The sequence below is a fragment of the Pongo pygmaeus genome, chromosome 10, assembly GCF_028885625.2.
Source record: "Pongo pygmaeus isolate AG05252 chromosome 10, NHGRI_mPonPyg2-v2.0_pri, whole genome shotgun sequence".
NCBI lineage: Eukaryota > Metazoa > Chordata > Mammalia > Primates > Hominidae > Pongo > Pongo pygmaeus.
The window spans coordinates 38447771-38461398 of NC_072383.2; the positions used below are offsets into that span (position 1 = coordinate 38447771).

General features: G+C 33.7%; 1 protein-coding gene across 4 annotated transcripts in view; it reads left to right on the forward strand.

Annotated features, from left to right (window-relative positions):
• Nucleotides 1–13628, forward strand: part of CNTN1 (contactin 1) — a 382939-nt gene that overhangs the window by 270722 nt on the left and 98589 nt on the right. For 2 of the 4 annotated variants that reach the window (XM_054444282.2, XM_063672631.1), the window contains exon 16: nucleotides 12117–13004. The exons of the other annotated variants lie outside the window; for them this stretch is intronic. In XM_054444282.2, coding sequence (XP_054300257.1) covers nucleotides 12117–12196 — 80 coding nt within the window. In that variant the 3' untranslated portion in view covers nucleotides 12197–13004. Of the gene's footprint in view, nucleotides 1–12116; nucleotides 13005–13628 lie in introns of those variants that run through there. 4 annotated transcript variants of the gene reach the window in all.

Sequence of the window (13628 nt, forward strand, 5' to 3'; positions counted from 1 at the left end):
TATTTGACTCGCATAAACATGTATAATCTTCTGGTAACTCTGGTGCAAATTCTTACATATTTAGAGTCTCAATCCCATGCTTAAGAATGGATCTTAAGCTTCTTCCCATGCTTAAGAATAATCTATGCCAGACAAGTAGTAAACAACACTGATTTTGTTTGTTTTACTAACTACATATCTTCTGGAAAGTTACACCACATACCTCCTACCAAATGTTTGTGCTTTGTAGACTTACCAAAAGTTCTCGTTTCCTGCTAATACTTTTTAGTGTGTTGAGTATAGTACTGTTTCCTTTTTTATTTCTATGGAAAAAATATATACTGATGCTGTTTACTATTACCTCAACTGTTATATATTTATCACTTTTTGTCTTAGAGTGTAAAGTTAATTTATACATGTATCACGTTTTTATTTGTTCCTGGTTTTTTTCAAATTAGTGTTTTTGTTCCTATGAATAATATAATTGAGATTGTGATGGAATACACATTTATTAAAAATGCAACCCCTTTGCTACTGGCCACTGCCATAGCAGTGAGGCTGGCTGGGAACACAGCACACCTTGTTTAAAATAAAGAGCTGGCTCTTCACTGACTGCCCTTTACTTTAGCACCCAAGAAGTACCATGTGTTGACCCCAGCTTGTTTACCTTTAATATCTCACTTCATGTAACCAACTCCAACCATCTAACTAATCCACAAAAATACCCTTTAACTTCCATGTCAGTTGCTTTATTCACAGTATTCTTTCCATGTCTTTTTCTCATAATTTGTTGACCAAATCTTATTCATCCTTCAAGTCTTAAAGTATATACCAAGTTCATGAATCCTTCCCTTGATGTCCCCAATATGAGCTCCGATCTTCTGAATTTTCATAACATATATTGCTTTCTCTCATACGTTTTATAGCAATTGGTACACAGTTATCTACTCTCCTAAGTTGTAAAATTCATATATGGGTTTGTTTTTTTTTTTTAGTGAATGGCACAGTTCCTTTGCATTGTTTTGTAGCTCTCTCTTTCTGTCTCAGTGTCAGTTAAAATTACTATTTTTTCACATTTCACCTACTAAAAATATTTATTGAACATTAATTGTACATTTTGCCTTTACTTTTCACACTATCAGATAAGTTGGCAATAAAACGATATTTGTGGCTTGTTTATTTTAATTCTCCTTCCACATCCGGGTTAATATAATTTCACTCAATCTCATGCAGCTCCTGCATTTCCCTCTAGAGCAATGTTAATATGGGGTCCCTAAGCAACACTGGGCAAATGCTGAAAACCCTTCTACTCCATTTGAATATATTTTCCAATAGAGTTATAAGAAGTCTAGTTGGAGTTTCTTCATCTGAATGAATTTGGAAATACATTCCACAAACCCCTTATTGAATAATAACAAATAAAAATGAGACTACAAAATCCTAAGTCAAACAAAGTTCATTTAGGTTCAGTATTTTCACTTAAAGTATTTTGTTATCTGGGACGTTGATTGTTTTCAAGAATGTTGAGGGAGAGGGATTAGAGGGACTAGTTCACCATTCTTCCTAGTCAGACCACTAGCTGTTAAGTCATTTCCAGAAGTAGCCAAAGTGTATATTTAATTGAAATTGCTTGCATATGAAAATAATTAGCATTAATATTGCAATAGGAGTCATGTTACAATGTGTGGACATAAATCTCTTCATATGATTACATTGTAGTAAACTCATAGTACTATTATCATAGAATACTCTGTAATATTCAGAGCGAAGAGGAATTTTACAGATGAAATGCAAGGGTAGTCATGATACTACCTAAATACTTAGGTAATTAATTATCACCACTATATGTATTTTTATAGAGTCAATAAAAAGAAGCTATAGCCAATATTATGTAGAAATAACAACTTATACAGCATTTTAAATCCTTGCACTATAGTAGGATGTAATAAAACCATACGGGTACATGAAAATACTGCTTACCTCTGTTAAAGTCAGCAGAGTCATAACCATTCTTCAAACTTTATTCCTAATAATAGAAAAAGTATCCATTTCATATCAAAAGAAATTTGCAATTAAAATAGTCAAATATATTTGACTATTGCAGAATTTGTGTCGAAAACATATATAAAGTAGATGTTCTAATATGCTTTATATATTTAAACCAGAAGGTATACAATTAAACAGTTGTTTTTATTTTTTGTAATAATGGTGAGTAATGTATAAGACATGTCCTGCCTTAAGTGATATTATTATTGGTCTATTTATTCATTTAATTATACTTTTGTATCTAGTTCAGGAAATCATAACCTGGAGTCTATGTATAGGCTTTAAGGGATCCATGGACCACCAGAAATTGTACATAAAATTCTGTGTATGTACCTTTTCTTGGGAAAATGATTTGTAGTTTTCATAAGATTTTCATAGCCAGCAATGTCCCACAAGGCATTAAAAAGCTAATCTATTTTTTATTTCCCCATCTAGATCAAGACTCTCTAATAAAATAAATTGAAGAGATGATTATTCACTTCATGCAAAAGAATAAAATACTAATAAATTTCATGTAGTTAAATCTAATAGCACATTTAGATTGTGACTTGCTTTTAAAAGATTCAATTTGCACTCAACTCTTCAAAATTACATGTTTATAAAAAATATTAAATATGTTATGTAGTAGACAGTAGAAATCTATAAGAACTTGCCATATTTGAGATGGACTAATTTTAATCCATATTCAGATATTGGTAATCTGAACTGCAGCTGCTGAAATTAGTGCAATGAGAAGGATAGTAAACACAGTAGAGGGGAAAGCAATTTCATCTGAGGATCGCTAAGAAATTTTTTATAACAAAATTATTTCTGTGTATAAATGAATATGCCTTATCAGAAGACTGAAACAAAAGTATAAATATTTAGACATAATTAAGACTGTGGATTTCTTTTAGCCTACATCACACTGAAGGAAATGAATACATAGTAAGAACAGTGTTGCTGCCCTAATCAACATGTGTGTGCATGTGTGTGCGTGTGTGCATGCATTTGTAATTGTGGGTGGGCAAGCGTGAGTATATGCATAAAGCATGATGAAAGCAATTTATATCAGAAAAAAGTGTGTTTTAGTTTATTCCTTGCCTTTTTATTGTATATTGAGCTTAGAATGTAAGCAGTCAAGTAGTTAAATCTGAATGCCTCTAAATATAAAACTAAAATTAAATATAGGAAAAATATAGTCAATGGAAAATGTAGCATTGGATCTGATTTCATCGGGCCTTTTACTGAGAGAAAACACTCCCGCTGTGAGTTTTTTATGTCATGTATGGTAGGATTTAGAAATGAAGAAAGCAGTGGCAATTGTCGCCAAAGAAAAACAATCTGTAGAAAATGTCCCCGATAATAATATATGAACTATTGTAATTCTGTAAAAGCATAAATGTGTACTTATAGAAAGCTATAGCACTTTAATTTATTCACCATATAACTGGGTCCAAAGATGCTTGAGGAAAAGAGGCCAGTAAAGTTGCATGCATTGTCTAATCCTCCAGCTCTGCAAACAATTTCAAATCATGAGATTGTATTGACCGTGTAATTTTCACTTTTCTTTTCCAAAGTTGGCTTTCATATGAGTTATATCTGTTAACTTTGGCAATATTTCTGTTAGTCTTTCTACAGCATAGAGATTATTTTTGCAAGAGTAACATTTGTTCAAATGCTGTTGTCCAGGAGGTCTAACATATAAAATTGAAGATGAAGATAAATAAATAAACATTTGTGTCGTCACAACCCTGGCAAAAGCAGATTATCTACTCTGAAATAGGACACCTTCAACCCAACCCCCTAAGGATTCTAACAAATTTAGATAAATAAAATATGAATCTATATAAAAAATGAAAATTGATGGCCAGGTGTGATGGCTCACAACTGTAATCCCAGCACTTTGGGAGGCCAAGGAGTGTGTATTGCTTTGAGACCAGCCTGAGCAACATGGCAAAAAACCCGTCTCTACCAAAAATACAAAAATAAGCTAGGCATGGTGGCAAGAGATTAAAATGCTATGCTTGATATGATGACATTTAAATAACTTATAGAAGATTTTAGTGAAAGTTTATTTTTTTCCTATGAAGAACACATATTGACATCAATTTTCCAATTTTCCAATTTTCCAAATAATATTGTTGGTGAAAGGAGTAATTTCAGAATCACTCCTTTAAGACAGGGGTTTGTATAATATACCTGAAGGAATTTAGAACTTAAATCACTATAAATTATTTAATATTTAAGAGGCCTTAAATATGTTGTGTTATGTTTAAAATGTTTAAAATATTTATATTTTAAAATGTTAATATTAATATTTAAAATGTTAATATTTAAAGGTCTTAAATATGTTGCCTTATGTTGCCTTAGTTTTAAAATAAGAACCAGGTATTACACTTCAGATATTTTTAGGCTTCTGATATAAAAGTCTACATTAAGAGTATTGATACAAATTTCCTCTGTTGTTGCAATAAAATTTTTATTTCTTAGGTCCCATAAAAGTATATTTCGGGTTGCCTCATCAAAGTAAGTGTCTGATGCTTGTGAACAGCCCTGTATGAATATTTTTTAGCAAACAACATTTGTAAAGCTCTTCAGCTAAAGGAGTGTCATTTAGAGGCAAAGGTTTTGCAGGATTTATACAGCAAGATTTATTTTGGAAACCTATGTGCAGCTTGCCAAATCTAAATTCTCATTCATGAGTGCACCTTTGGACAACATTCAAAAATAGACCATAAAATTAGGCCCCAAATAAAAAAGAAATTAGGCTTTAACTTGTACATGTATTACCACTTTCTCTGGTATTTCTGATGTATTATAAATATTTTGGCAATGCTTCTGGCTAAGGAACACTTTCCTGCCACCTGGGTGAACAAAACATGTTTGCCACTGAAATTGCCAAAATAGAAAATGCAATTAGGATTATATCTTATATACTATATATTTGTTTACATCTTATATGTTACATTAAATGATGTTTCTTCACTCAGATCTGAGTTTAAAAACAAACAAAAGAAAAAGAAAACGACTTTGCTATCTAAACTTTTTCTTTTGGCCTGGTTCTCAACTCTAACATATGCTGTATAGAATTTTAAAATGTTTTGGAAAAAGAGTAGCTGAAACTAAAGCAAATGATATGAAAACTCTGTAAATCATTTCCTCCTCAAAAGAAGTTTGTGTTGTTTACATTATTAAATTAGAAGCTTATTTATTGTACCTTATGTGGACTTGTATTTAGGTGAAAACACCATGTGAGTGTGTGTGTGTGTGTGTGTGTGTGTGTGTGCAGCTTTCCACTTTATTTCTAAGGAAAAAATACAGTTACAGAATGGAGAGAGATATTAGTTAGAGGTCATCTTTATTGATATACTCTGTTAAGGTTTTTATTGCTTAGCCTAATGACGTGGTTACCAGATTTTTTCTTAAGAAGGCTATTTGGTTGATTACTAAACCACTTTTCAACTCTTGGATAAGTTAAGGTAACATGGTCAAACAAATGAATAAGCCAATAAGCCTGATGGAAGCTGTCAGTATACGTTTTAGTTGGAATAATATTGCAGTATTTTAAAGTACTATAATAGTTGCCTAAAGGTCTTTGCTATGGAGAATGCTCTTGAGTATTTTACTCCCAGCTGGTTTACATTAGCAGAGTTAATATCCAGAGTATCCCACTCTTCACTGTCCAGACAAAATTAGTTCTGAAGCATTTACTTGGAGATAATTGTCCAGGAAAATTAGTATTCTTTTTTTGTAAGAAATATGGAATAGATAAACATTTTCTTTCTCTAAGATAAAAGTGTTCTAATGGTCCTATTATTGGCAAATCATGTGTTAGTTACATCTTTTCTCCTTCCCACTTTTTCACAGTAACTATATGAAATCTCTGCATTTATGTTCAAATTTGAAAATACAATTTTAAATGTAGAACTAATCCTATAGGTTATCTAGAAAGTTCCTACCCCTTCATTTAACAACTTGGACTCTGAGAGAAAGAGTTCCTCCCCTGTATTATCCATCTACATGGTGGCAAACAATAATCTTGGGACCCCAGTCCAGCCTTCTCATTGTACTATACTTTCTCCAGAAAGTATGGATAAATAAAATCTATAGTTAATTTCTAAAACTCACTATACCAGAAAGATTATCAAGTCTATTCTGGAGCTGGTAGGACAAATTCTTTTACTAATTTTTACTAAATAGTAAAAGTTATTGATTTCAGTTTCTGCTCTTTTCTCTTTCTGTTCCCACTATCTGGCATATGCTAATACAAAATATATAATTTTTAAAACAAACATTGTAGGAAAAATAAAGCCAAAGATATGCATTATAAACAGATGTCATCATTAATAATTCTTGGATTATTTAGGGTTCTATTTGTATGACTAGCTCAGGGACCTTGGATATTAGTGAGGGCCACAGGACCGTATGTTGCCATGTGAAAAGTTTGTGTAACTCTTGGTGCTAAATCAGATTTTAGGCTTCTGTGGTATCTGGCATAAATGTTCACATTGTGTTCAAGAATCCTTACATTCAACATATTCTTAAATAAGCAAATATGGGTTTATGTTTGAAATTATTATTAAGGTATGCCAGGCCAAAATAAATTAAAAAGGACTTTTAAATTAAGCAATTTAAGTATCATGTAGTTGGGAAGAATAGACATAAAGGTTCTATGTAATATACACACCAAGTTAAACAGGCATGTAAGTATACACACCTCATCACACCACACACACACAGACAAGCGCGCGCGCACATGGGAAGAGATCCAGAAAAGAGACGAACATATAAAGGCAGAAAGTTCTGGGTCCAAATCATCACAGTCAAATCAAAGAGAATGGTTGAGGTAGTTTTTCAAGTATTTGGGGCAGAAAAACACACATTTACCTCAGATATTTGGATAACTGCCTCTGCTTTCCACTTGCTTTGGCCAACGAAGTCTTGCCACAGAGACAGACTAGAGATTCCAACTCATCAGCCTTGCAGAACTGAGACAGAAAAATGGTCCTTGCTGCCCACACTGGCTGGAACAATGACAACTGGGCGCCATTCTGAGCCATCCTGACCCCACTCTGCACTAACCACAGCAATACATCCATTGATAGCAAAACCTGCCCAGAAATTAAGCCTTCCCCTTCCCACTGAGAATCAACAAATTCAGATCAAAGAAATACGACTGGGCTGGTTCTCCATAATTGCAATACACAAAAGCTAAAATACTGAGCTGAAATGCATATTTGGTTGTAATAAATGCAGAATTTAGAAAAATTAAAGCCAGAACTTAGTGGTTATTTAAACAAAAACTCTAGTAAAAATGACAGCTTTCTCAATTACTTCTGGAATTTTAAAGTATATCAATAATTTGAAATTGTATTTCTCAATGCAAGTTCAGCGTAAATTGATGTACACTCAAGAATTTTTTCAAATATGGCCACAAAATAGGTAATTCATTCAGAATGATTCACAGTATTTTAAATTTTAAGATAGGTCTTGAAAATTAGCCAGATTAACACTTCATCTTACAAATTCAAAACTTAAAATATAAGGATTAGAAGATACTATGTTATGCGCTAATATAAATTTAGATTTTTCTTTCCCTCCACACTAGAGTACAGTAAGAAAAGCTCCCGTGGAGGATTTCTTCTTTTTTGCAATTAATTACTCCCGGGTCTCTTATAATCAAACTGGTCAGCTTTTGGCAAACTGGAATTTCTTTTTTGCTGCACATTTAGTGTGTACACATAGCTCCCTTAAGAAATAATCGGCCAGGGGAGGCTGAGGCAGGAGAATTGCTTGAACCCAGGAGGCGGAGGTTGCAGTGAGCTAAGATCATGCCACTGCACTCCAGCCTGGGCAGTAGAGCAAGACTCCAGCTCATCTAAGATAACAATAATAATAATAATAATAATAATAATAATAATCGGCCTGGTGCAGTGGCTCATGCCTGTAATCCCAGCACTTTGGGGCCAAGGTGGGTGGATCAGGAGGTCAGGAGTTCGAGACCAACCTGGCCAATATGGTGAAACCCCATCTCTACTAAAAATAAAAAAATTATTGGGTGTCGTGGCACATGCCTGTAGTCCCCCCTGCTTGGGAGGCTGAGGCAGGAGAATCACTTGAACCCAGGAGGTGGAGGTTGCAGTAAGCCGAGATCGTGCCACTGCACTCTAGCCTGGGTGACAGAGTGAGACTCTGTCTCAAAAAAACAAAACAAAACAAACAAACAAACAAGAAAAAAAACCTTCTACCACTCAGTTTGATTCCAGGGAGACAGCAGGAAACCTTTATAGAACTTAGCAGGCCTTCGGAGCTTTTAGACACTGCATACATTTCAGTGTTCCATATTGATTCATATATCCATGCGTATTTACCAGACAATTATGCCAAATTAGGCTACAATTATGCCAATAATGTCAAAGTTCAAGAGCAATACAGATAATCAGTGATACCTACAAGTCTCGATGAATATGAATAAATGGCAATTAGTTCATATTTTGAAAGTAATTGTGATTTATGTTGGTAAAATACTATATTTTTCCAACTCAAATCTTTAGGCTGTGAAAAGGTATATATATAAAATGATGAATATAAAATAAAAATAAAGATATATAATTACATAATTTAATGGATAATGTATGACAGAATGTAACTACATAGCATGTTATAATAAAATATATATTATACGTCGTATAACATGTATTGATTATATCATAAAAGGATATATAACATTTATTAAAGACATTGTTTACCAGATTTAATTTTAAAGGACAGGTATCATTACTGTATTATATTCATTTTACACATGAGAAAATTGAATCTAATGAGGCTAAGTTAATCACTCAAGGTCACAAAGCTACTAAGTGGAAGAACAAAGTTTGAATGCAGACAGTCTAATTTCAGGTAGAACACCCAGCTCATGGCTGTAGCACACTACAACTAAAAATTAATTTGAATATATTCAATGTGATAAAATAATCAGTGTGAAAAAGCTAAGCTGCTAGCCTTCTACTTTCTTGGCAATAAATGTTTATTCCATAGAGAGTGTCACTGATACTGATCTTGCTATTTTATTTTTGCTCGTGTTATATTTATGGCTGGCTGGCCTATTACAAGAGAAACTATAGTAGTTATTTTTTTTTCAGCTACTCAACTTTACACAGTTATAATTACAATAGCAAAACAGGTAAATGAATTGTACTAGATGGCTTGAAAGCTTGATTTTATAATGTGCTCTTTGGCCTAAAATAGGTAAATGAAATTTTGATGTGTGTTTTCCTGCTTTTTAAAATAACATATAATTCATACAGTTAAAAATAGTTCATCCAGAATATTTAAACATCTTAGATTATAATGTCTACACCTATAGGACTTCCCTATAAATTTTACCATGTCGTCCTACAAAATTGCTATGAGGTGGTAGTACAAGGACTGTTATTCCCATTTCATAGGCAAAGGAAGTTTAAAAAAGAAAAAAATATATTTTCAACTATCAGTTACAAAGCCAGAATGTGGCCAGATACTAGTGTTCCAAATTCAACTACATGAACATGCTTTTCCCTTCTTGATGTTTAACTTTCCCAAAGACAGAAGTCAGACCATATAATTTTGTATTGTGCATCTCTATCATTGTTTGTACATGGTTTGTCAAATTAATTAGATCATTCCCGCAAAACACTCTGAGTTATTGATAATTCCAAGTTAAGTTAGAGAGTAGAGTAATATTTTAGCTTGTTTAAAATTAGAATTTCATTAATAGTTTCCCTTTTCAGCTCATTTTACTAAATAAGACAAAAACACCTTAGCCTCATTGCTGAAAATATAACCAAGAAAAAACTTAACGACATAAAATCCCTTTCGAGTAGTTTTTTTACCTATGATTTTTGCGCTGTCTGCCATTTCCAGTCTCGTGACTATGCAATGCTTTCTTGATGGAGCGTTTTGCAGGCTTGCTTCCCACCCAGTTTCTGGAAATTTAATTTGGTCACAAAAGTTTGGGCACCTACGCAAATTAGAATGAAGGAAACTCAGAAAAAGCTTTTACCCTCTAAACTCATCATCAGTTTATGAAGCTACAGAGAGATTTTAGTACTTTTGAATTCCTACAATAGCTTCTCCAACTCTAAATGTCACTACTGGGATTAAATGAAACATACACAGAGAGAGAAAGAAATGTTTTATTCTGCAACTGACGCTGAGCTAGGATACCCCATTAGATCAGAGCAGCAAGGTGTAGTTCTAAATCTTTTCTCTGCCAGAGTGCTTTTCCATCATCATGTTTAACTGTACACTATGCTCTCATAATTGATTGCAGATTTTGGCATAAATCCAAAAAAACCTTTTTCCCCTAAAAAGCACAACACTATTTTGTTATTTGCTTAATGCCAGCTAACAGTGATGATCATTGTGTGGACATGGGAAGACATAAGGGAGTGGCTGAGTTTCATGTGCATTTCCCAGGGCACCCCTGAAGAGCCAGCACCTTCACCTAAAAGTGCACTGGGATGCAAGTGCGTGAGAGTTAGCATGCTACCGGGATAACTTTGAATCCACTTTATCCTTTGGGAAAAAAATGCAGAAACTTCTGAATTCTCAATATTATTAGTAGCAAATTACTTGTGACACACCAGAGTGTAGAGATCCCTTGTGTAATTATTCCCAGAATGGTCTAAGGTCCATCACACTGAAGAACCCACTTCTGAGCATCTGCTTCCTGCACTGTTAGTGACTCTCAACAACGAGAACTTGACCCTACCCCTCCTTCACACATTCCTGAGAATTTCTCCAGAAGAAAGGAACTGTTACTGATAGAAATATGTCAGATCCCGCTGATGTGTAGGGTTAAGCAACTTGGAGAACCACTATTTGATATCTTCCTACATTGTCTGGTAGATACAGTGACTAATTCAAGGAAATGGCACCCCTCTCTGGAGGAGCTTAGGGAGGCTCCCTTGGTGACTGTTCACAGCCCCCCCATTTCAGACTTAAAATCTCAAATCACAGATAAGCAAACTCTGGTAAAATACCAAAAACTACCCAAACTGCATTTAAAAGAAAAAAAAAGAATGTATCTAAAATTAAGAGTTTCAGTTCTCATCAAAAGGATTTATTTAGCATATTTTCATATGCTTAAAATGTCAAATGAGTCTTATGACCTTTTTTACTATTTACCGTAAGGACTGAATTTACAACAAGCAGTCAACATAGGCAAGTTTTCCTAGTTTCCGTTTCTTCTATTTAAATAGCTATCTCCAGGGGGCAGTAGTGACTATAAAATGGTATAATTCTAATAATAACTATCCTTAGTTATGTGTAGGAGAATGAGGTAGGTGATCACTGTTAATTACATGGTTTTCTATAACAATATTGCTGTATTAATATACACATACTGCTGTTAAATGATTTGCATGGTGTGATAGAAAAGCTGTAGCCTTTGGTATTAGGTAAATCGATTAGATATCCACTTTGCCTACCTAACCTGTGGTCTTAGGCTAGTGTATTAATCACTGTAAGCCTCAAATTCCACATTTATGAAAGAGAATATGAATAGTTACAGTCCATACATTGTTCATGGCAACTTTTTATAAATATTTTCCTTTACTTCCTTCACTTTACTATGAATGTATATATCGACATAAGAAATAAATAAAATATAACTCAAGACACAGTTCTCACAAAACAAAGCCTCAACCGTTGATTAACTTTTTCGAACAATTGCTTCAATCTATCCTCATTACTTTTTTTCTTAGAAGTCTTCAAGGCATAAGCATATGTTTTAGTAGATAGACTTGCACTCTGTGGAATGAAATTTAGAAAGGATCCACGAGATTTGTTTCGTTTATTTGTTTTTTGAGGAGAGACTTCAATTACAACGCTTGCACCTTAGAAACTCAGTCACTGTGTGTGAGGGAAAGGTTTTAATTGGGCCACAGTTTGTGGCATCAGTCTTCTCCCTTTGATCCCCTGTCCTCAGTATGTAGGGGAAGTATCTTTCTGTGTTCATTCTTTTACCTTACCCATCAAGGAAATAGGGCAAATCCCCCAAGTGTATGGCTTCCTGCCCTAATTGGGCATCCACACTCTCCCTTCAGCCTTGATCTTTCCTCTTGCAGGTAAAAACAGAAAAGGTGGAGAGAAAAACATGGTGGATTCCTTTCTCCCCGTCTGTGCAAGTCTGCCTCCAACCTGGTGATCGTTGACACTCACCATTTCTGTGAAAGACTTTTTTTTTTTTTTAACATATTATACTAGATTTGACTAACTCAATCTTGTAGCTTCTGCAGTTCCCCCCACCCCCAACCTAGTTCTTAGAGTATGTTTCCCCTTTTGAAACATGTAAACGTACTTTGGGCATAAATATTTTTTAAAATATAACTATAATGCTTCACTAATACCTTAAAAATGCCTAGTGAACTAACTCAGTACATTATATAACGGCCAAGTGAAAGTTTTGTGTTTTCATGTCCTGTTTTTCTTTGAAATTATATAGCCCAGAAATTAGCTCATTATCTGAAAAATGTATGAAGAACTGATGAATTGTATAATACAGGAGTATTGCCATTGAATGTACTGTTTGATTTATTCAAGCAGGTAATGAACAATGTTGTCAAACTCTCTAATGAGACATCATAATTAGGACATAAGCTAAAAGGGGCATTACTCCGGCAGTCTTTTCTTCTTAATCCTAGTGCCATACATATTCTTGGGCATGAAAGAATGAAAAACATTAGTAAACAACTGAAGTCCTACCATGGCTCTGTAGGGTTTTTGGAACAATTCCTGGAATTGGAAAGTGAAAATGGATAGCATGTGGAGGAAACCCTCATCTGAGTAGCGAGATTTTAGTAAAGATGACTAAGCCATTAACAGCATGCATTCATATTTAATTTTATTGACTCCTGCCATCAGCTTTTGCAGATCTTTTCTTTTGGGTGGAAGGTTGTGATTTTTATTGGGAGGACTTGAGTAGAAGTGGACGATTAAAATTGAGGCATATATAATTCTTTCTGGGACTGCTTAAATGTTATTGTTTGAAAATGCCTTCACTTTCCCCCTTTGGTCAAAGAGATGCGCTTAAAATTCTTATTCCTTCACAATAAATAATTTTGATTTTCTTAGACAGGTTTGTGTTTAGGTATGAGTTTCTCCTTTACTTCATCTAGCAATTCTCTCTGTGGTCAGAAGAACTCTGAAGAAAGCTTTGAGGAAAATGAATATAACTCTTATATTATTATATGTGTGTATATATATATATATATAGTTTAACTTTAAAAATAATTTATTAGTCATCATAAAGAAATAAATGTCTCTGGCTCAAGATCTTACTTATTTCCTTCTTTTATATTTTCTAGTCTCAATTACTGTTCCAAAAGGCGCTATCTTAGAATTTAGACTAGAGATCCAGATTAATTGCCATTTTTGTAAGATGTTTAAAATCAATTTGAGAATTTTCATGTGTCTGTAAACAGCACCATGGAGACATGTATGAATCGTATTAAGGGCATCTTTCTATGTAGTCCATACTGAAATTATACAACTAAGACCAGATAGGAATATTGTTTTTTAAAGAAATAATAAAAATTCTAAAGGAAATCATAAGACAGATGTGACTTGTACCAGAAAAG